Source organism: Lissotriton helveticus, chromosome 5_1, assembly GCF_964261635.1.
Source record: "Lissotriton helveticus chromosome 5_1, aLisHel1.1, whole genome shotgun sequence".
Taxonomy (NCBI): domain Eukaryota; kingdom Metazoa; phylum Chordata; class Amphibia; order Caudata; family Salamandridae; genus Lissotriton; species Lissotriton helveticus.
Window position 1 is genome coordinate 339432742 of NC_136065.1, and position 23027 is coordinate 339455768.

The 23027-nt window shown below is 46.7% G+C and overlaps 1 protein-coding gene across 1 annotated transcript in view; it reads right to left on the reverse strand.

Moving 5' to 3' along the window:
- The window catches only part of GNB1 (G protein subunit beta 1), a 381574-nt gene that overhangs the window by 119864 nt on the left and 238683 nt on the right, over positions 1–23027 (reverse strand). Inside the window, exon 5 of the mRNA XM_078642454.1 lies at positions 13943–14006. Coding sequence (XP_078498580.1) covers positions 13943–14006 — 64 coding nt within the window. The remainder of the gene's footprint in view (positions 1–13942; positions 14007–23027) is intronic.

Genomic DNA, 23027 nt, shown 5'->3' on the forward strand with positions numbered 1-23027 from the left:
GCCGCTTCCAGTATTGGAGAGATCCCAGGGCACGAGCAGTGTCCGTGTCTTTCTTAATGGACTCCAAGGCGTCGTTCACATGTTTGTCGAAGAGGGACTCACCATCAAAAGGCAAATCTAGCACTCTTGCCTGCACTTCAGGCCGAAAAGCCGTAGCCTTAAGCCAGCCTTGCCTCTGTAAGACTGCAGCCCCTGTGAGTTGTCTGAAGCCCGTAGAGGAAATCTCTATGGCAGTCAATTTCAGAGGATATTTTCTCACCCTCTTGCACGATCTTCTGTGCCTCTGCCTTGGAGGATTCCGGAAGTAGGTCAACCAAAGATCTCTGACCACATCTGATGGTCGTATTGCCCGAGGATGGCTAATGAGTTTGCCACCCCGACCGTCGTGGCCGCCATAGTGGTGAATTTCTTCCCAATGGCATCTAGGCGGCCTGATCCGGTGGAGACGTTAACGGAGTGGCTGGGTTACGCGACCTTGTGCTGCTTGTGTAATAACTGAGTCAGCCTTTGGTTGTGACAAGGCATGCAGGTGAATCCTCAGGCGCCTTATACGTCTTGTCAAGGCGTGGAAGCACGGCCGGGATGGAGTTAGGCCGTTCCATTAGTTTGAGTCCCTATTGCCATATAAAATCAATGATTGGAATGGTATGTATTTGGTTTAAAGGTTGATCCTTGAAGTCATAAAGGAAACAATCCTGTTTGACTACCATGGGCAAGTGAACACGCTTTGCGGCTCTCATCAAGTGGTGGAAACCCATAATGTCCACTGGGGGAGAAGCCAGGGGAGATGTAGGAGGAGGAGACTGGGTCTGGGCCCAATAATTGTCCCAATCTGCTAGGACAGCGTCGTCGTCCAGGTCCGTATCATTCTGGACATCATCATCCGTATCAGGATGTGGAAGAACTGGTGATCGTGCCTGAGCAACAGGAAGTGGCACTTGCCCTGTAGGAGGCGGAGTAGGAGAGGCCTGCGAAGGTGGGAATCGACGATTGTAATCGTCCAGCATGTGCTGAAGGTTTGAAATCAAAGACACCGGTATCTGTGTCCAAGGAACTTCGTGGTCAACATCCAACTGGTCATCACTAACTGGGAAGAGTGACCCCCTGTCATCATTATCCTCGTCCTCATATTCTTGATATTTTATATGGAGCTCCGAAGGGCTGTTCGCAGGACGAAAGGTGTCATCAACGTAAGAACCATCTGAAGAGTCGTCCTCCTCCGCAGACGCAAACAGTTGAGCAGGGGGGTCAGAACCACCTTGAATAGGACTCAAAACCAGCAGAGCGGGGCGTTTTACAGTTGTAGCTGTCACCACAGTAAAGGTTGTTGCCGTTGCCAAAGAATACTGCTCCGTTGATGAGCCCGTCGACTAGCTCGTGGTCGAAACAGTCGTCGAGAGTCCAGACGTCGACAAAGAAGCAGAAGCCGTCGACGGAGCCAAGGGTTTCTTCGTCGACAGTACTGCCATCGTGGACGAGGTCTTTGTCGTCGATGAGGAACTCTACGTCGATGAGGCTACCGTCAACGAAGGTGGTAGCGTCGACGAGTGGCGCGTCGACGAAGTCTTAGTCAACTAATGTTTCTTTGCCATGGTCGCCGAGTGATTTCTTCGCCATCGACGAGATCTTTACAATGGAGGTTATAGGCCTAACCTCTTGGTCCATCGTAGACAATGCGGATGTCGTCATAGTCTTTGTCGACACAGAGCAGGTCGTCGTCATCGCAGGTACCACGTGGACTATGTCATCACCGGGCGCGTCGACTGGCTCGTCAACGAGCTGGCGCTCGTTTTGGACGACGAGGGCACAGATTGGGACTGCGACGCCAGAGAACCAGGTCCCGTAGGTGTAGAGGCCGGCAGATCCCGTGGGGAGACTGACTTGAGCATCCACAAGCTTCTTTTTAAGAAAAGGAGAAGGCATCTCTGTCTCTGACCCACGCTTGAGAGATGTCTTGGACTGGCAGGAAGCTCTACATCAGACAGGGTTGTATGAAGTCTTCAACTTCTGCAGCCACAGAAGGAGACGGGCCTCTCTATCCTTCAAGGTCTTAAAAGAAAAAGTTCTGCAAAACTTGCAATTCCTCACCTCATGGTCCGGGTACAGGCAGTAGATGCACTTTTTATGAGGGTCCTCATGGAAAAGGCGAAGTTTACCACAAGCAGAACAAGGCTGGAACAAAGATTTCTTAGTAGAAGACATGTTGAAGATAAAATGATTGTAGACTGAAGAAACTGAGCAGAGCTCAGGGAGACTCCCTTCACACTATGTGCGGTAGAAAATCTGAAGGCTTGAGCTTCTGAGAAGATGGTTCTAGAGAGTGCTACAGCCTGATTGGCTGGAATGTGGACCATTATAATGACATGGATGTTACTAAAGTGAATTCTCCCTTTAGGCTTCTATGGGCCTATGCTGTTTTATGGTACTTTTAAATTTCTTATTTATGTCTATTTAAATATATTATATATTTATATGTATATGTATATGGATGATGTTTTCTATATATTTATATATATTGCTACTATTTTATGTACCGTGGGACTCCCACTTCGACGACTGGGAATTATTCAAGCATGTGAATCTACGAAAGACACCCTAATACTGGAGAAAGTCTCCTTGCTGATTAGGTGGGGCAACAAGTGAGAGGGTTTTCCAAGATTGTAATACATCCTGGATATATCAACAATTTGAATAGGTCGCACAGCTTTTCTATGTAAAATCATAAAGAAAACAAAGATTTATTTTAGGTCTCGCCTAGGCAGCGCTTGCTCTGTCTGAGACATACTGTATTCATCCTGTATGTGCATAAAGCTCCGCCTACTTTCCACCCATGTTTTTAATTAACTCCTGTTCCGGTTCTATGTAAATGGTGGCATTTCATTGATTAGGCTTTGAAGTACCTCCTTAGTACCTCCATGTCTCTTTTCATAATATCCCATGAGGATACACCCTACTACATGTGTTACGCCCTACATTTAAATTACAGTCTCTAGGCAGTATTTTCTTGAAGGCCTTCAGACCGGACACTCACTTGGTCCTAAACTAGATTGGCAGTGGTTACTTTAACTCGCTGGCACATCTCACATTTATACTAGACCTATAAATTTCCCTTCATCAGCTCCACATAGAGTACAACCTTTCAAATGTGACAAAATACATAATAAATATGGACATAGCTATTTGAATGTACTTGTGGTACTGTCTTGCATGCCATGCATTATGAGTAGGGTGGATTTACCATATCTTCTGCAGAGTCCAGTACCATATGTGACCAAAAGTTTATGATGCTCACTAGGGACCTCGGAGCAATTTGCAGTACTGCACTGAAACATGCAATGCTGGTTGAGACTATGGGTTTGGATTTAACATCCCACAGATGTGAGTCAAAAGCATTACTGCGATCCATTTGAGATAGATGACTTTTGCATAACCTTTGCAGTGCTGGCCAAGTTTATCAGCCAACTTAGCTCAGTGAAAGTGGACACCTGTTGCTGAGATACGTGCAAATGTAGGCGGTCTCTGCATTCGGATGCAAATGGATAAATTGTCCTGTGCTGCACGCTGTATTCAATTTTACGTCATGGATTGAATCCTAGGTAAAAAAAAACCTTGGTGGGTTTGTGCATTTGTAGTTGTGGATATCCATGCAAAACCTGAATCACTACTGAAAAAGTACTGTTTGCCGACTACCCTAGGACAGGAACGGCAGTATTTTCCTGAGTGTTTAATCACATAAGCGGTTTATGATGCCACTGAGTTTACTTGATGACCAAAGGTAAGACTCTCATCCACTATTACTCCCAAGTTTTTAACCTTAGAGGGCATAGGGAGAGAAACCATAGAGTCCGGCCACCAGTTCGGTGTCCAGAAGTTAGTATCATTGCCAAACAGTAAGACCTCAGTTTTACCAGTATTGAGTTTTAGGCAGTGCTCTGCCATCCAACTCCCAACTGAAATCATACAGTCTTGAAAGCGTTTATCCATTCCCGCTACCTTGCCGGGTAGCAGAGACACTACACTTTGGGTGTCATCCGCATACGAGGTGAGGCCGAATCCAAGAGCATTGATAATAGGGGCCAAAGAAGAAACATACACATTAAACAGTGTGTGACGGAGAGAGGACCCCTGTGGAACCCCACAGGGCAATGCATAAGGTTTAGACTGTTATCCGACAGAGGACAAATTGTTGCACTGGGAGAACACCAAAGATCTTTAAAGATCCCAAGCTTTCCCATGGATCCCACATGCCTTCAGACGGTCCATCAAGAGGTCATGATAGACCATATCGAAGGCTGCGGACAGATCTAAAAATCAGAGCTGCCCTGCCACCCCGATCAACGGCTTCTCTGATATCCTCTGTGGTCTTAATGAGAGCAGACTCTGTACTATGCCCCTCTCTAAAGCCATATTGGGAGGAATCCAAAGCTTGTGTCTCAGCTAGGAAGGTACTGAATTGGGTATTCATGATTTTTTCTATCAATTTTGCTGGGAGCGGGAGCCTGGAAATAGGGCAAAAGTTATTTGGATCCTTAGGGTCCAAACTTTTCTTTTTTTTTTTTCAGAAGGGGCAGAATAGAGGCAAGTTTCCAGCGTATAGGAATCTGCCCTGTTACAAACATGCCATTAAATATTGATGATAGTGAGGACACGATCGGAACCGGGCCAATTTGGCCACTGAGACCGGTCATGGGTCATGGGGCGACCCCGAATTTCCTGCCATGAGGAGCTCTCTAATATCTTCAGATGACACCTGCGAGAAATTCTCGAAGGTGAAAATGGGTACCCTTGTAGGCTTGGATTCCTCCCTAGCCGCATTCATCCTACCAGTGCTTGGCCCACTGAAAACCACAAAGATAGACTCCACTTTGGTCAAGAATAACTTGGCAAAGTCTTCACATAGTTCCTGACTTGGTTGAACTCTAGATGGACTGGGGGAAGCCAGGCTAGAAACAGTTCTTTTACCGAATGCTTCATTAGATCAATGCAGGTTGCATAACACTTTTGTTTAGCAGAAAAAAGGAGTTGTTTATAATTTTACAGGCTGAGTTTATATAGGTTTTTCTCAGTTTCTTTATAGCCTTTCTACCTGCTCCGCTCCAGCAGTTTGCACACAAGTTTTTGATTTCTCAAATCCTCAGTAACCCATGGAGCAGAGTTTATTTACTTGGGCTATATCACAGGCTTGCTCCAGCCATTTAATATATACCATAGTGGCATTTTCCACACCCAATGGCAATCGACCTGCCGGGGTAAGAAGCTCCTGCAGAGCTCCATTGGGAGCCTTTAGTCATTGGCGGGCTGCTTGACTCTTCACTTGTGACTTTTACCTCATCATCAGGAGTGAGGTAAGACACTGCGAGAACACTGTCACAAGAGTACCCTTGGCACTCCAAGGCTGACACCTGTCGCCCTGGCCGTATCTGTGCCTCATTAGTCCAGCCTCTCTCTGGTCCTTTCCTAAACGCTCTGCAGCTCTCGCATAGACTGCCCTTTACAGCACTGATGAGGAGTTTGACGACCAGCTTGGTGTGTGCCTGTATTACAAACTATTTGTGTATTGAAATTGCATATACCTGAATTTGTAGCCAAGGTATGGCCTTGGTTCAGGGTTGTAACTTACAGATTTAAGCACGCCCAGGTTCATGCTCTTGCACGGAGGCACACTCCTTTTTAGGTGGCTGTACACAAGATCAGGCCAAATATTGTCACTCACATTAGAAGACAGCCAGTTGATGAAGTGGCTGTTACATTGCCCGTTTGTAAAATACATTGTCATTTACAACACCAAGAGCTCCAGCTCTCACAAATGCAAAACCAATTGCATTGCAAATGCTCGTTTTGCTATTGGAATCAGGAAGCGTTTGTCTGCTCATTCTTTTAGGGTATGGACCAAAAATCATCTGGTGGGTAATCCACCAGTTGTGGGCCTTCTCTCTATCACGACTATGTCAACGGGTCGTACCGGGAAGCGTGGTAAAAACTGACACTGGGATCATTCTTTCAGTGGTAGGAGCATCAGAGTAAGCAGACATATCGGACAGAATGTTACCTTGTAGGCTCAGAAAAGTGTTTGTAGTAATCCGGTAACATGCCCTGTAGGTCTAGAGCTACATGGACCTCATCAATGGCCCTGAGGTTGGAGGCGGAGCAAATTGGTGAAATTACTCCTTAGATTGCCTCTCCATATACTGCTGACTGTTGCAGACATGCTCATATTAGTCCCTGTAATTCTTGACAGTAAGTTTATTCTGGATTATGTATCTTTTGTTCTTGTTGAGGACTACGGTGCCTTTGTCATTGGTGTTGTCATCAAGATCGTAGTCGACTTGGCAGATTTAGACAAGGCAGTCATCACAGATGAGGCAGTCACCGTAGAGGACAGTCATCGTACATCATAGATGAGGCAGTTGCAGAAGGCTGTAAAACTAGGCCATCGCAGAAGGTTGTCCTAGATGAGGTCGTCGCGGAAAGCAGTCTGAGATCAGGCTCTTGCAGAGGACGCTGCCTGAGATGACTGCAGACTGCCACCTCGCCGCTGCAGACAACACGGTTGTGGTAGTCCTAGTTATCATATTTGTTAATGAATTTGACTGCAGTTTTGCCGTGGACGCCTCATTGTCCGGTTATCAGGATTTCCCCGATAGTGTTAGGAATGAAGAGTTGTAGGATCTGCCTCTAAGGAAGTTTTTTCCAATTTTCTCTGTGAAGTGCCTTATCAGGACTCCTGTCGAAGTCTTTGTATGGCTTTTTTATGTTCCTTCTGGATTCCCTTGGCGCAATCTCTCCCTTTGACAGAGTTTTGAGTAAAACGTTAAACATTGTTTTCCATTACCTTGTTTTCTTCTACACTGACATTAGTGTCCGGATCAGAGAAATGAAACATGAATTTAAGCTTGGATGAACCAAAAAGTATTATTTGCTGAAAAAAAACTGAGAACCGCTCAAGGAGACTCACTTCACACTGCAATAGAAGATCTGAGGGACTCTGCCTCGGTTGGGAGTGTTCCACAGGGTGCGGTCGCCAGATTGGTTATAGTTCAAGTTTGGTCCTTTTTAAAAAAGGAAATAGATAGGCTATTAAACTGAGTTTTTCATTGCATTATAGCCTATGATAGTGATACATACTGTGTTATGATGGTACTGTGGGACTCACACTTCGATGACTGAATCATGTGAATCTATGGAAGCTCCAATACTAGAGAACAGGTGAAAAAGGATAAGGCACCCCCAAACTGCAAGCCAGAGTCCATTGCTCTTTTGGCAAGGCACAGTAGGGACTTTTGGGCCCAAGCTCCATTTCCCCCCAAAGCAGTTACACATTGCCTTTGGTCTTGCGTAATGCCTAAAGTAGAATTTCTAGAGCAGCAGCATATGGGCTAGAGATACCCAATGACAACTGTGTGCACAAAAGAATGATTATGGTAACTTACCACAAGGATTAGTTATTTAGCTTGAATGTTCTGGATTCACACTGCATTATTCCGCCACCTAGTTTTTAGGTCCAGAATCCCCCTCTTGTAGTCTCTTTTCTTGTTGTTGGTATTAGTCAGTTACCATTTGGTGCCCTGTCCATGCATGACCACCTCTGAAATCCCAGGGTGTGACTGATATCTTTAGATTCTTCATTCCTCTGAAACTTGGTTCTTCATCTCACTTTAAACTGGCTTCCTGGTTATTTGTATTTTTTATAAAAAGGTTAATTTATCACTCTATTTTTACAGTTTGCTCTGTTCCTATGTTCTACCTTTTGGGGTGTGTGCGGGGCAAAATACAAGGGGAAAAAAATTGCTTGAGGATCCAGGAAATTCTTCCAGTTGCATAACTACTCCTACTGGAAAGTAACCATTTTGTTTTGCAGCGTGTATCTTTCATGCATTGACTTTATAGTGGAATCTCTTAATTGTGGTGGCTGGGTTTGAAGTGAGCTTGAACTTGCAATCAAATGTTTTCAAAACTTCTATTCCACCTGTGATGCTCTCTATTCATGTGGATATTTACATAATAGTTGATTATCAATGTGTAGATGACAGGCATATACATTTAACGTGACATTTGCTAGGCAGCTAGGGTGACTCCGGTCTTCCTACAGACTTTGGGAGACGCACTAAAGTATACAAGAATTAACACATCGCTGCCCCAGCCTCCCAGCAGCCACCAGCCTATTTTGTTCATCGCCCAATTAGGTAAGCGCTTAATAAAGCAAGCAAGCAGTGGCAGTAACAGCTGTCTAGGACCAATTAAGGCTACACTAAGCTCCAACTATTTAAGACCGCCACAGCACACCATGAGATAAGGCAGCATACGAGGAGGTCCAACTCTTTAAAGCAACTTAAACAAGTGTAAAAGAAAACCCCGGACATCAGAAGGCTCTGCAGATTAACCACAGCAGAAAATCAGGCCAGACCTACAGCGAGACTGCTCTTTAATCGAAATAGACTGACATCACCGACTCAAGCGGTGTCTCTAACACAGGAAAAACCAAATTCCTAAAACATTGTCCGACTCCTTCAGCCAAAGATCCACACAATATTTTGCTTTTTTTTAAAATGCGTGCGAGACTCTCTGCTCAACCACAGCAACCCAGGGCCTCCAGACACTCCTCCAACCGCTTCAACTACCCCATCCACAGGGTAGCAGCAAAAATAGGGAACGCCCAGACACTAGGGCTGACCAATCCGCGTTCGTCTCAGGACAGACCCCACAGTGCCAAACTACTCTCTGGCCCCAGAACCCTCAAATTCCGGTCAAGATGGTGGTGGCGGATGTAACAGCAATCAGAGCACAGACCGAAGAAAGTGAGGCAATCCTTCCCTGAAGGGTTGGGAGATTGTATCAAAGACACCCACCTCTGGAATCACATTCCAAAGTAAAGAAAACAGGAAGCGTCCGTACTACAACTGAGGTATGCGAGCTGGAAAGCCTGTGTTCGGACAGCAAGCAGCATAAACTCAACCAGAATCCCTCTAAAGATACGAAACCCAAATCTGCACCATCAACGAACGGCTCAGACATAGAACATAAAACACCATCACTACAAACCAAATTAGAGAGGTCACAGATTTGAGCCAGAGGATCCTGAACTCCTCTCAAACGTTGGCACAGAAGAGAGGGATTCTTCTGGCAACCTCTAGTCAGAGCTCCCAGCTAAGCAAGAGAACGACTCCTATAAAATTGACAGCTGAGGGGCACCAGGAAGTGGGGAGATCCAAGCGGCGGGCAATCCAATCACAGACACAGGATCAGGAGACCACCAGGAGAGGCGCACAAACCAGACCCTGGAAGTACCTGGACAAGCTTGTTAAAAACAGTGCAACTCCTGGTGGAGGCCCTCCAATACCAATCTGACAAAATGGACACAGCTAACCTTACTGAACACCCTGGCAGTTTTCATGGTTGCCATTGACTGGAAGCTAAGTGCATTAAACACTTTTCAACAAAACCTACAGGACCACACAAGCTAACAAATTGAGCTGTGATATAGCCCGGTTGTTGATAAACTAGCTTGCCTTCTACCCATGCAGAGTAACTTGTGCACACAACTCAAAAGGGCATCCAGGCACTCAAACACACTGCCTCCAGACGTCAAATCCACTGCTGCGATCCAATAATCCAAGGCAACACATCAGATCACAACCCTGAAAGAAGAGATTTTCCTTAGAGACAATTTCATAACATAATACACTAGGGCTGCAAAATCGAAACACCAAGCCAACCAGCCGGCTCTCTCCCAATAGACCAACTGGACAATAAACCAAATGCAAGGCAAAGACGTGCACAAAGACTGAAAGGCCAAAACCAAAAACTGGGCTCAAATCAGGAAGGCTTTCTGCGCCTCTTCAGGTCATCAGCTCAAAACGAGAAATCAAGAAAGCCCGACCACATCGGAAGGTAGTCATAAACATAACATATGTCGAAATGGGACGAAATCAAATCTAGGTGTAAACACAACTCAGCCTTTTTATTAAGTCTGTGAAAGAAGATACAAAACTTTCATCCAAATGGCAACATTACCAACCTTCGAAGCAACGAAAAGGAGGAGTAAGTGGGAACTGCTCCCTGTGCAATGGACAGCTCACTGACTGGAACAAATCCAACGCACTCGCAAACCAGCAATCTATTAAGACTCACCGATTACCATGCCGATAAGGGTGCTCATTCAACCATGGCAAGTCTGAAAAATTACAATGACAAACACTCAGATTCCTGGGAGCCAAATGGCACAATGACAAGAAAAATCAATCCTAAAAGCATAAGTAAAACACAAATTGACTCCACCGCACAACCAAGCTCTCAAGGGAGGCCGGAAGTTCAAGTACTCCCAAAGCATAATTGGAATAGCTTGGAAGTTTTCTGGCAGGGAAACGCAGGACAACCGCCTGGAACTGTACACAAACCAAAAATTTAAAATAGCTAAGGAAGCACGGCAGTCCCCAGGCACTCCGCTTCACCAGGAGCATTAAGTAACGAGACCATCATCAGCCCCCCAAAAATATCACAAAATCTTCCTGCCGGAGATCTCTGGCAGGGAAATCAACAGGGAAATCAACACCCTCTGGTTCAAACCTGAATATAGTTGAAAAGGTACATAAAACATCTTGAATTGAGGGAACATACTGCGCCTTTTGTCTCATATACCAACTCTGATTTGGTCTCAATAGAATTCATTAGATGCAAGGATTCCTTGGAAAGAGAAGATACAAAGACAACACTGGGATCGTCATCAACTGCACAAAAAACACTTTTAGAAAGCTGCCCCTTTAGAAGCTGGGGGATAATCATCACTCCGTACAGGGAGTCCAGCTACCCTGACCTACTAATCCCAGAAAATACAAACCTTGAACAAGCAAATCTAAAAAGAACCGCAACATCAGTGCTCAGAGGAGCAGCTGGACACTTTCGAACTAACAAAGATTTCAAGAAAAATGCAGTAGCAGTCAGGATCCTGTACCACCACCTACCTGGCAAAGACATCTGAGATGGATCTCAAGGACAATAAACAATCAAAAAAACTGACAATACAACAGTGCACCCGCGAACAAGCAGCGCAAACTGAGTCCTATGAGTATGCTCATGGAATGTAAACGTCTAGCCAATAAAAAGAGACCCAGGTTTCGTCACCCACCTAAGGTCATTTGACATCTTAGCACCACAAGAAACCTGGCTGATAGAGCCTCCGCACCTTCAGTGAGATTTGCGTTTTTTTCACCCCAGCCCATAGAGGGGGGTAATACAGTCACCTTCAGGGTGGACTTGCAACTTATGTCTCCAACACAAATATATTTACAGCCAGTGCAATCAGCCCAGCCTCTTCAGCAACTATGGCAATTAACCTAACTCCGCCTGCAACACCAGAAAAAAGGGGTACCAACATCATGATATTCAATGCTTATGTCCATCCAAAATTGAAAACTAAGGCAGCAAAGGAAATGTGTGACTTTCTGGAGGCATGCATAAGCGAAGGGGCAACAGACCTTATTCTCACCGGGGATCTAAACCTCAACCTAATGGGTGCCTTAATAGACTAAGTGTCCCTTCAGAATTCAATCTGGAACATTCCACTGCAAGGGAAATACCCACCTGGCCAATAAGCCAAAACCGGAAAGTGGCTACTTGAGGATCATAAACACCTCAACCTCAAAGCAAACACCAGCAAATCTGCCAGTGACAACCCTCCTGCAATCATGCACCGCAGGTCAACAGTAAACTCCATACTAGACTACACTTTCATCTCTCTAACTTTTATCAAATCTCTCCATTTCAGCTGGGTGACAAAGCTGACAGCGACCATCGCCCTCAAGAAATCCTGCTTAGAACAAACATGCCTATGTTTGACCGGTCTTTGACCTTTCAAGGATCAGAGCTTACAAATTAACCTTAGAAGAATTAAGTACGCACAAGCAGCGGACAGCAGCCTGCTAGAAAACGCAATATTTCATTTTGAGTCATGGGTTGGATCAAGTGAAATTGGGAAATGTTTACCACACAATGGCAGCTTACGCCACTTCCATTCAGACCAATGATCCCACAGATGCACAGCTGTATGAAGCAATTGTCAAAAAAAATTACGTTTATTAAAAGCTCAATTTATCGTGTGTTGAGACCTCAGATATAACCAAACTGACAAAACGCAACTAGCACTGCTACGAAAGCAAAAGGTGCTGTTGAGACAAAAATGGGAAGCTAACAGATATGCAGAGGAGGAGCTCTGGGTGAAATTACATGCCAAAACCAAACAGAGCGACAGCGACAGATTCAGGGGAACATTAAGCAGCTTTATTCGTCCTTCACATGAGGGAATCTCTTCCAATATATCAGAAGAAGTTTGGGTAAATTACCTTAGGATTAATTTCCATCAAGACACCGAATCTGTGGCTATGGAACCATCGAAATGAATTCCGGATGTGCGTCAACTGGCACTCCCCGGGAGGCACGTAATTCCCCAGACCTTGAAACTCCAGAGGGACACTAACCAATGGATGTACCGTTAAACAGCATAATCAGTACTATCAAGCAGCAAATAGGGAAAGTAAGGAGACGGGGGGGGGGGGGGGGCCAGGACCCAACAGATTTCCAATGGTTCTTCACAAACGTGATGCAAACCTCTGGGCCGAGGCGCTCAAACCTTTTCACTGAAATAAGGCTACTGAACATACTCCCACACTCCTGGAAAGGATCAATAAACTCTCCAATCTTCAAGTCAGGTGACAAGTCCTCACCAAAAAAGTACCGGCTAGTGGCAATCCAGACGAGGCAAAATTCTCTGCAGAAACACTGCTAGAAGAGCTCCAGGCCTGGGCCAAAGAGAAATCAGTTATACCACCTAACCAGACTGGCTATGCAAAATCTGTTGGAACAACAATCATCCTAGCCATGCAATGCTAATCGACAAGGCGGAATCAACAAATATGCCTTTGCACCTATGCTTTATCGACTATAAGGCCACCTCTGATCACGTTAAACGCAACAGCTTGTAGGCCAAACTGAGGAGCTGGGGCATTCCACAGCCCCTGGTGAACCTGATAATCAATTGGCACAATAACAAAACTACATGCATTGGACTCCTTTTATAAAAAATAATAATTGGCACAATTTATAATTGAGTGAAATTATACAAGCAGAGGAAAATCTCTGGCAGAACTTTACCAAGATATTGAATCTTTCTAAACGTGTACAACTCAAAACATCTTTTAGCCATATCTGTTCTTTGGAAAGCACCCCACAGAACACCAACTCATTTTCTGGGTAGTTTTTTGCCATGAACCAAATATGAATTCTAGGAATAAAAACAGTCTGAAGCCTGCTGCGTTTGAAAGCTCACCTCATACTACAATTTAAAAAAAGCAGCCAATTGCTTTCCCTTACCAACAGAGTAAACATTGATTCAATGTTTAGTTTAAAAAGCAGGTTTAGAAAACATGTACCTGCTGTCCTAAACAATTTTTTTTACTGCAGCAGTCATAATGGAAAGATCTCCTCAATCAGACTGATTTAGTTTTTCACCAATTCAAACCATAATTTAATGTAACCTTGTTCTGGGGCGAGTCCTTTAACACATGGTTATGGTCACAGGAGAGGTCAATTTAGGGAGAGACAGCTGTGTACGTTCTCACCAAATCTTTTGAACTTAAAGTGACTAGGTTATAAAAAATAAAATACCTTTAAGTGGATGGGTTATATAAAACTATTTTAAGAGTGCAGACCAGCTATACAATTGCAGAACTACTCCTTCAAAGCACTCAATTTACTGAATACATTTGGCACAACTGAGAAAGCTTAAACAAATTCAGAAACTTTCAATTTTAACAGCACCATATGATCTTAAATCGTTATTGGAAATAAGCAAGATGCATGGCACGACAGGTAAACTAAACTGTACAAATGTTCTATCCTAGGCTCTTTGCTGCCAAGAGGGAGACAATTATGCAGCAACCAGCTTTCTCACCTTGTTTGTGGTATAGCTGTCCCAAATGATGAGTTTACCATCCTGGGAGGCACTAACTAGCAGTCTGCAGGGAAAAAGGAAGAGAAAAACATTAGATGAAGGCAGCAGCAAAAACCAAGAAAAGAAAAACGTTATCAAGATGCATAAATACATTTGGTTGCTACTGATACACAAACCCAGACCATTTCAGACATAACATACCTGGAAATCAAAAATAGCCTGATTGCCAAAATACACAATAACTATAAGAGCCTGGTTTTCAAACAGGGATACAAACTACACGCTAAAATGATTATCCACCTGTTATATGCCTAAGGAGAAAGTCCTTACTTTTTATTTTTTTAATCTACTGTTAGACCACAGGTGTTTTTTTAGGTGGATAATTGGCTTGTAGAATTAGATCCTGTAAGACTACAGATCAAGCACAATAAAATTCATCATGTCGATTTTTCCAAATTTTCACCCTGCTCATACAGGGCCCCTACGCCATGAATCAAGATCTAAGAAAAATGTATTCACGTGTCGAAAATGGAATAAATTATTCATGTTGTATGTAATACAATATCGCACAGCATATCATGATGGCTGTAATATGCAACAGCAATGGTTCAAATTGGTTAAGTTTTATTGTTACCTTCTGTATTCATAAGATGACAATCAAAAATGAAAATTACCTGCATATAAAATTACTGCCTCGTGGTTAAATGTACTTTAATTTATGGTGTTCTAGAATGCCACGTTACAAACGACTAAATGAGACTTCAAAATACTAGAATGTTACACTTCAAGGGTTTCATCAATTAAATCACAAAACCTACTGAAAGAAGTTGGAATGGCAAAAATATGCAATTCAGTGACAAAACTTTTCAAACAAAGACCCAAAGAAAGATATCAGTCTTCCAAGGATTCCCAGTCTTCTGGATGAGAAACTAGCTGGCAGAGAATGGACACGTTTCTGGCCTTTTTTGTTCATTATGGTTACTTCTGTAGTAACTTGCAAAAGACCAATTAAGTTACTAAGTCTCATTTCTAAAGGTAGCAAGTGCATTTTCAGTGAAGATTTCACAGGGTAACAGCAATTTCACCGTAGATTATATTGACAGTCATAAAGCTCTCTTAAACTTACTTATATCCTTTACACAGAAGGCAACTGGTGGCAAAGTAACTTGATAACCTCAAAAACACTTTACTTCTCTAAAATACACACACACAACCTGTCTGGGGCCATCTTATTATCCTTTCAGCACATTAAAGGATCAAGAAAACTTGGATTATTTTGACAAGACAGAGCACCACATAACAATAGAGCATTTCCAGACTGTTAAAGAAACCTATTTCTACGACACAATATGCTATAAGACAACTATTACCAAAGAATAACAAGGACTAAAATAAGTGTGTGATGAGGGGTGAACGAGCTGATGATCAAACAGTGAGCTCAGGAAATGTAATCCAAATTAAAGATTTAGGTTTGGGAAATGTTAACAGAGTTCCATGTAGCTGAACTGGGAAAAAAAACACCAATTCGGAGTTCACCAAGAGTGTGGTACAATGGGCAAGCCCATGTGCATTGAAAAAGCCGATTTGGTTTCTCATTATGCAGAAGAATATCCATTTTCAGTGGCTAGTTTTGCAAACATGTTTGCACGGACTACTTAACGTCATTCTTGCCTTTCTAAATACCTGTGATTGTACTGAATATCTATGCATTCATACAGTATCAGGATTTTGAGAGGTCTTAAATTAGCAGGATTAGGAAAAACACTAAAGCATAAAACAGAAGCAGCAGCTGGAATATAATCAATGTGCTATAAAAAAAAATCTTCAGAATAAGAATAGTCGATTACTCTACAGGCCATTTCATAAAACCTTCCAGCTGATGTGATGGCTCATTTACCATCTAGATCAAAACTTTTGCTTGACCTGAGCAAAGTCTTGGGCATATAATCTACATTAATCAAGGGACAATACTAAACTCAAACAGGAATCTATGACAACTTAAGACTTTGTTCTGATCTTAAGAAACAAAAATAATGAAAAACACATCACCTGCTGTACTTACTGAGGAAGTAATATTATTCGGTAACCGCCCTATGTATACTACAGAGACTCTTCTGGCAGGTAAAGGTAAATGCACTGCAAGCTAACTCTTGACATTTTGTGAGGTACAAGACTATTTCTCCCGAACACAGCTAAACTCCAGAACAAAAACTGCTGAGTAGCTTAAGTGGGAACTATCCCATATACTGGCACATGTCAGAATGGGTCCACTGAATTTACACACACACTTGGTCGAGAGTTTGGTATATGCCCCAGCCACAGTGTTGTGCACATAATCAAGTACAAGCTAGAATATGATAAGAATTGATAGCAGTGACTCGCCTAGTTAGACACCACTTTAAAAAGAAAGAACTGCAATGAACCTCAATGTGCCCTGTTGGACTTGGCCATTTTTACAGGGTCATCCCTAAAGTTTCTCTTTCACTCCTATTTTTGCTGAATTTGTTTGTTAGTTTTAGGACTCTGCACAATTCACCACTGCTAAACCGTGCTAAAGTGCATGTGTTCGCTTAAAACATGGTAGTATTGACTTATACCCATTTGGCATATTTAATTTACTTTTAAGTCCCTAGTAAGGAGGCATTACATGGGACCAGGGCCTGTAATTTAAACATCAGTAGTGGGCCTGCAGCAAGGATTGTGTCACCAACTTAAATGACACTTTAAACATGTCTACGGTTTACTATTCAGCATACTGGAAACAATCACAGAGGAATCAGATTGGTTAGCTGATAAAATGTTTTTCAAGTCAACTTATGAAGTGCAAGACTGCCAGCTGCAACCTCACTATGAAACATAGGAAGAGCAGCCAGAAAAACAGCAGTAAAGAGCTTAGAACGGGACACTAAAGTGAAGCATTAGATGCTGCTCTAGTAAATATACTGTCCAGTTAGATGGAATTCCACTTGGTTGATTAGCTTTATTTCTGACAAAGGAGATGGTATAGTTTACCCGGTGTAGTTTTACAGCTTGAAGAATTTTCTGGATTCACATGTTGTGCATTATTGTGCCATCTAGTAGTTGGGTCTGGAATCTCCGTATAATCTTTTGTCCTTTTTATGCTGTTCGTGGGCAACGACGCACCTCAATTTATTTGGTGTCCCCTTGTGACTAAGTCATGCTTCCTCCGGAAGCTCCCACCTTTTGCCACCATCTTCAGGTCCTTATTTTGTGTTGTTCCCTCATCTTCTAAGTGGAGGTGGGTGGGTTCACTTGTGAGTCGATAAAATTCTTCAAGCAGCAAAACTATACAGACAGGTAAGAAACTATGTTTAGCAGCACAAGTCTTTTCTGGATTCACATGCTGTGCACTGACTTTGTAGCAGTTCATTACTCCTATGGTGTTTGGGTTGAAGATGAGCACTGATTCGTAAACCGATGTTGCAAGACCTTTTGTCCCACTTATGCTTCTTTGTTCACCTGTAGATCCACATCATTGTGCTGTGAACATGTGCACCGATTACCATGCTGCAATATAAATGTTTTGTAATGGTGTATTTCTTAGAAAGTGCACCTACCACTCACTCCACTCCTTCCTCCCTCCCTCTCACTTCTTCACCCCTCCCCAATGGCCAGACCTGCTCCTACCAGCATCTGAAAAATAAAACTAGAGTAAAATATGGTTTTATTTTTCAATTGCTGGCTCTGAGCCAGTGGGGTGACACTCCTCCACCTTTGCGGAGGAGCCACGGCCAGCTCCAAAACCAAAGGGTGGAATATGGTGGTGGAGCTGCAGTTGATGTAGCCAGACGTGCACTGAAAGCACGCCTCCCCGACCTCACCATCTCATTAATTTGGCATTCATCCAGTAGCCGGAGAACAAATTTCTCAACACAACCCCAGCCTGCTGGAAGCCAGGGTAAAGAACCAGAACAAAGGCAATTTGAAACTACGTTGAGAAGGCAGCGATCTAGGCAACTGCAGAAGTGGGGTGTAGGTGTCAAGATGGTAAATATAAGCGCGACCGCACCAATACAGACCTAAATACCCATGGAGGCACCCCGTACAGTTTGCTAGTGGTGACCTTGTCCGCAGGAGACTGAGTGGTGCAGAGCAAGCACTGTCGAAACTCCAGAGGCCCTCACAACAGGAGGAAACACGTAGGGAGTGAGCACCCGGGCCGGAGTAGCTGATAGAGAAATAGTAAATTACCAGCAGGAATGAGGTCCCCCTCACACCCCTGGTATCACTGGAACGTAATCACTTGCCCCACACACACTCACTAGTCCCATACCCACCCCCCCCACACACACTCACTAGCCCCCCACCCCACCCACACAATCACTAGCCCCACACAATCACTAGCCCCCCCACCCACACAATCACTAGCCCCCCCACCCACACAATCACTAGCCCCCCCACCCACACAATCACTAGCCCCCCCACCCACACACCCACTAGCCCCCCCACCCACACACCCACCAGCCCCCCCACCCACACAATCACCAGCCCCCCCACCCCACCCCCACACAATCACCAGCCCCCCACCCCACCCCCACACAATCACCAGCCCCCCCACCCCACCCCCACCCAATCACCAGCCCCCCCACCCCCACCCAATCACCAGCCCACCCACCCCACCCCCACACAATCACTAGCCCCCCCCCCCACACACACAATCACTAGCCCCACACAATCACTAGCCCCCCCACCCCACCCACACACAATCACTAGCCCCCCCCACACACACAATCACTAGCCCCCCCACACACAATCACTAGCCCCCCCACCCACACCAGCCCCCCCACCCACACACCCACCCACTAGCCCCCCAACCCACACAATCACCAGCCCCCCGCCCCACCCCCACACAATCACCAGCCCCCCACACACACACACACAATCACCAGCCCCACACACACACACACACACACACACAATCACCAGCCCCACACACACACACACACACAATCACTAGCCCCACACACACACACAATCACTAGCCCCACACACACACACACACACAATCACTAGCCCCACACACACACACACACAATCACTAGCCCCACACACACACACACAATCACTAGCCCCACACACACACACACAATCACTAGCCCCGCGCACACACACAATCACTAGCCCCGCGCACACACACAATCACTAGCCCCGCACACACACAATCACTAGCCCCGCACACACACAATCACTAGCCCCGCACACACACAATCACTAGCCCCGCACACACACAATCACTAGCCCCGCACACACACAATCACTAGCCCCGCACACACACAATCACTAGCCCCGCACACACACAATCACTAGCCCCGCACACACACAATCACTAGCCCCGCACACACACAATCACTAGCCCCGCACACACACAATCACTAGCCCCCCCGCACACACAATCACTAGCCCCGCACACACACAATCACTAGCCCCGCACACACACAATCACTAGCCCCGCACACACACAATCACTAGCCCCGCACACACACAATCACTAGCCCCGCACACACACAATCACTAGCCCCGCACACACACAATCACTAGCCCCGCACACACACAATCACTAGCCCCCCACCCCACACACACAATCACTAGCCCCCCCACACACACACAATCACTAGCCCCCCACCCACACACAATCACTAGCCCCCCACCCACACACAATCACTAGCCCCCCACCCACACACAATCACTAGCCCCCCACACACACAATCACTAGCCCCCCCACCCACACAATCACTAGCCCCCCACACACACACAATCACTAGCCCCCCCACCCACACACACTAGCCCCCCCACCCACACACACTAGCCCCCCCACCCACACACACACACTAGCCCCCCCACCCACACACACACACTAGCCCCCCCACCCACACACACTAGCCCCACCCCCACACACAAACACTAGCCCCACCCCCACACACAAACACTAGCCCCACCCCCACACACAAACACTAGCCCCACCCCCACACACAAACACTAGCCCCACCCCCACACACAAACACTAGCCCCACCCCCACACACAAACACTAGCCCCACCCCCACACACAAACACTAGCCCCACCCCCACACACAAACACTAGCCCCACCCCCACACACAAACACTAGCCCCACCCCCACACACAAACACTAGCCCCACCCCCACACACAAACACAAGCCCCACCCCCACACACAAACACAAGCCCCACCCCCACACACAAGCCCCCCCACACACAAGCCCCCCACACACAAGCCCCCCCACACACAAGCCCCCCACACACAAGCCCCCCACACACAAGCCCCCCCACACACAAGCCCCCCCACACACAAGCCCCCCACACACACATTCACTAGCCCCCCACACACACTAACCCCCCCCACACAAAATCACTAGCCCCCCACTCACACACACAATCACTAGCCCCCCCACTCACACACACAATCACTAGCCCCCCACTCACACACACAATCACTAGCCCCCCACTCACACACACAATCACTAGCCCCCCACTCACACACACAATCACTAGCCCCCCACTCACACACACAATCACTAGCCCCCCACTCACACACACAATCACTAGCCCCCCACTCACACACACAATCACTAGCCCCCCACTCACACACACAATCACTAGCCCCCCACTCACACACACAATCACTAGCCCCCCACTCACACACACAATCACTAGCCCCCCACTCACACACACAATCACTAGCCCCCCACACACACAATCACTAGCCCCTCACACACACAATCACTAGCCCCCCACTCACACACACAATCACTAGCCCCCCACTCACACACACAATCACTAGCCCCCCACTCACACAATCACTAGCCCCCCACTCACACAATCACTAGCCCCCCACTCACACAATCACTAGCCCCCCACTCACACAATCACTAGCCCCCCACTCACACAATCACTAGCCCCCCACTCACACAATCACTAGCCCCCCACTCACACACACACAATCACTAGCCCCCCACTCACACACACACAATCACTAGCCCCCCACTCACACACACACAATCACTAGCCCCCCACTCACACACACACAATCACTAGCCCCCCCACTCACACACACACAATCACTAGCCCCCCACTCACACACACACAATCACTAGCCCCCCACTCACACACACACAATCACTAGCCCCCCACTCACACACACACAATCACTAGCCCCCCACTCACACACACACAATCACTAGCCCCCCACTCACACACACACAATCACTAGCCCCCCACTCTCACACACAATCACTAGCCCCCCACTCTCTCACACACAATCACTAGCCCCCCACTCACACACACAATCACTAGCCCCCCACTCACACACACACACACACAATCACTAGCCCCCCACTCACACACACACAATCACTAGCCCCCCACTCACACAATCACTAGCCCCCCACTCACACAAATCACTAGCCCCCCACTCACACAATCACTAGCCCCCCACTCACACAATCACTAGCCCCCCACTCACACACACACAATCACTAGCCCCCCACTCACACACACACAATCACTAGCCCCCCACTCACACACACACAATCACTAGCCCCCCCACTCACACACACACAATCACTAGCCCCCCACTCACACACACACAATCACTAGCCCCCCACTCTCACACACACAATCACTAGCCCCCCACTCACACACACACAATCACTAGCCCCCCACTCACACACACACAATCACTAGCCCCCCACTCTCACACACAATCACTAGCCCCCCACTCTCTCACACACAATCACTAGCCCCCCACTCACACACACACACAATCACTAGCCCCCCCACTCACACACACACACACACAATCACTAGCCCCCCACTCACACACACACAATCACTAGCCCCCCCACACACACAATCACTAGCCCCCCCACACACACAATCACTAGCCCCCCCACACACACAATCACTAGCCCCCCCACACACACACAATCACTAGCCCCCCCACACACACAATCACTAGCCCCCCCACACACACAATCACTAGCCCCCCCACACACAATCACTAGCCCCCCCACACACAATCACTAGCCCCCCCACACACAATCACTAGCCCCCCCACACACAATCACTAGCCCCCCCACACACACAATCACTAGCCCCCCCACACACACAATCACTAGCCCCCCCCACACACAATCACTAGCCCCCCCCACACACAATCACTAGCCCCCCCCACACACAATCACTAGCCCCCCACACACACAATCACTAGCCCCCCACACACACAATCACTAGCCCCCCACACACACAATCACTAGCCCCCCCCACACACAATCACTAGCCCCCCCCACACACAATCACTAGCCCCCCCCACACACAATCACTAGCCCCCCACACACACAATCACTAGCCCCCCACACACACAATCACTAGCCCCCCACACACACAATCACTAGCCCCCCACACACAATCACTAGCCCCCCACACACACACACAATCACTAGCCCCCCACACACACACACAATCACTAGCCCCCCCCACACACACACACACAATCACTAGCCCCCCACTCACACACACACACAATCACTAGCCCCCCACTCACACACACACACACAATCACTAGCCCCCCACTCACACACACACAATCACTAGCCCCCCACTCACACACACACAATCACTAGCCCCCCCACACACACACAATCACTAGCCCCCCCACACACACACAATCACGAGCCCCCCCACACACACAATCACGAGCCCCCCACACACAATCACGAGCCCCCCACACACACAATCATTAGCCCCCCACACACACAATCACTAGCCCCCCACACACAATCACTAGCCCCCCACACACACACACACAATCACTAGCCCCCCACACACACACACAATCACTAGCCCCCCACACACACACACAATCACTAGCCCCCCCACACACACACACAATCACTAGCCCCCCACTCACACACACACACACAATCACTAGCCCCCCACTCACACACACACACACAATCACTAGCCCCCCCACACACAATCACTAGCCCCCCCACACACACAATCACTAGCCCCCCCACACACACAATCACTAGCCCCCCCACACACACAA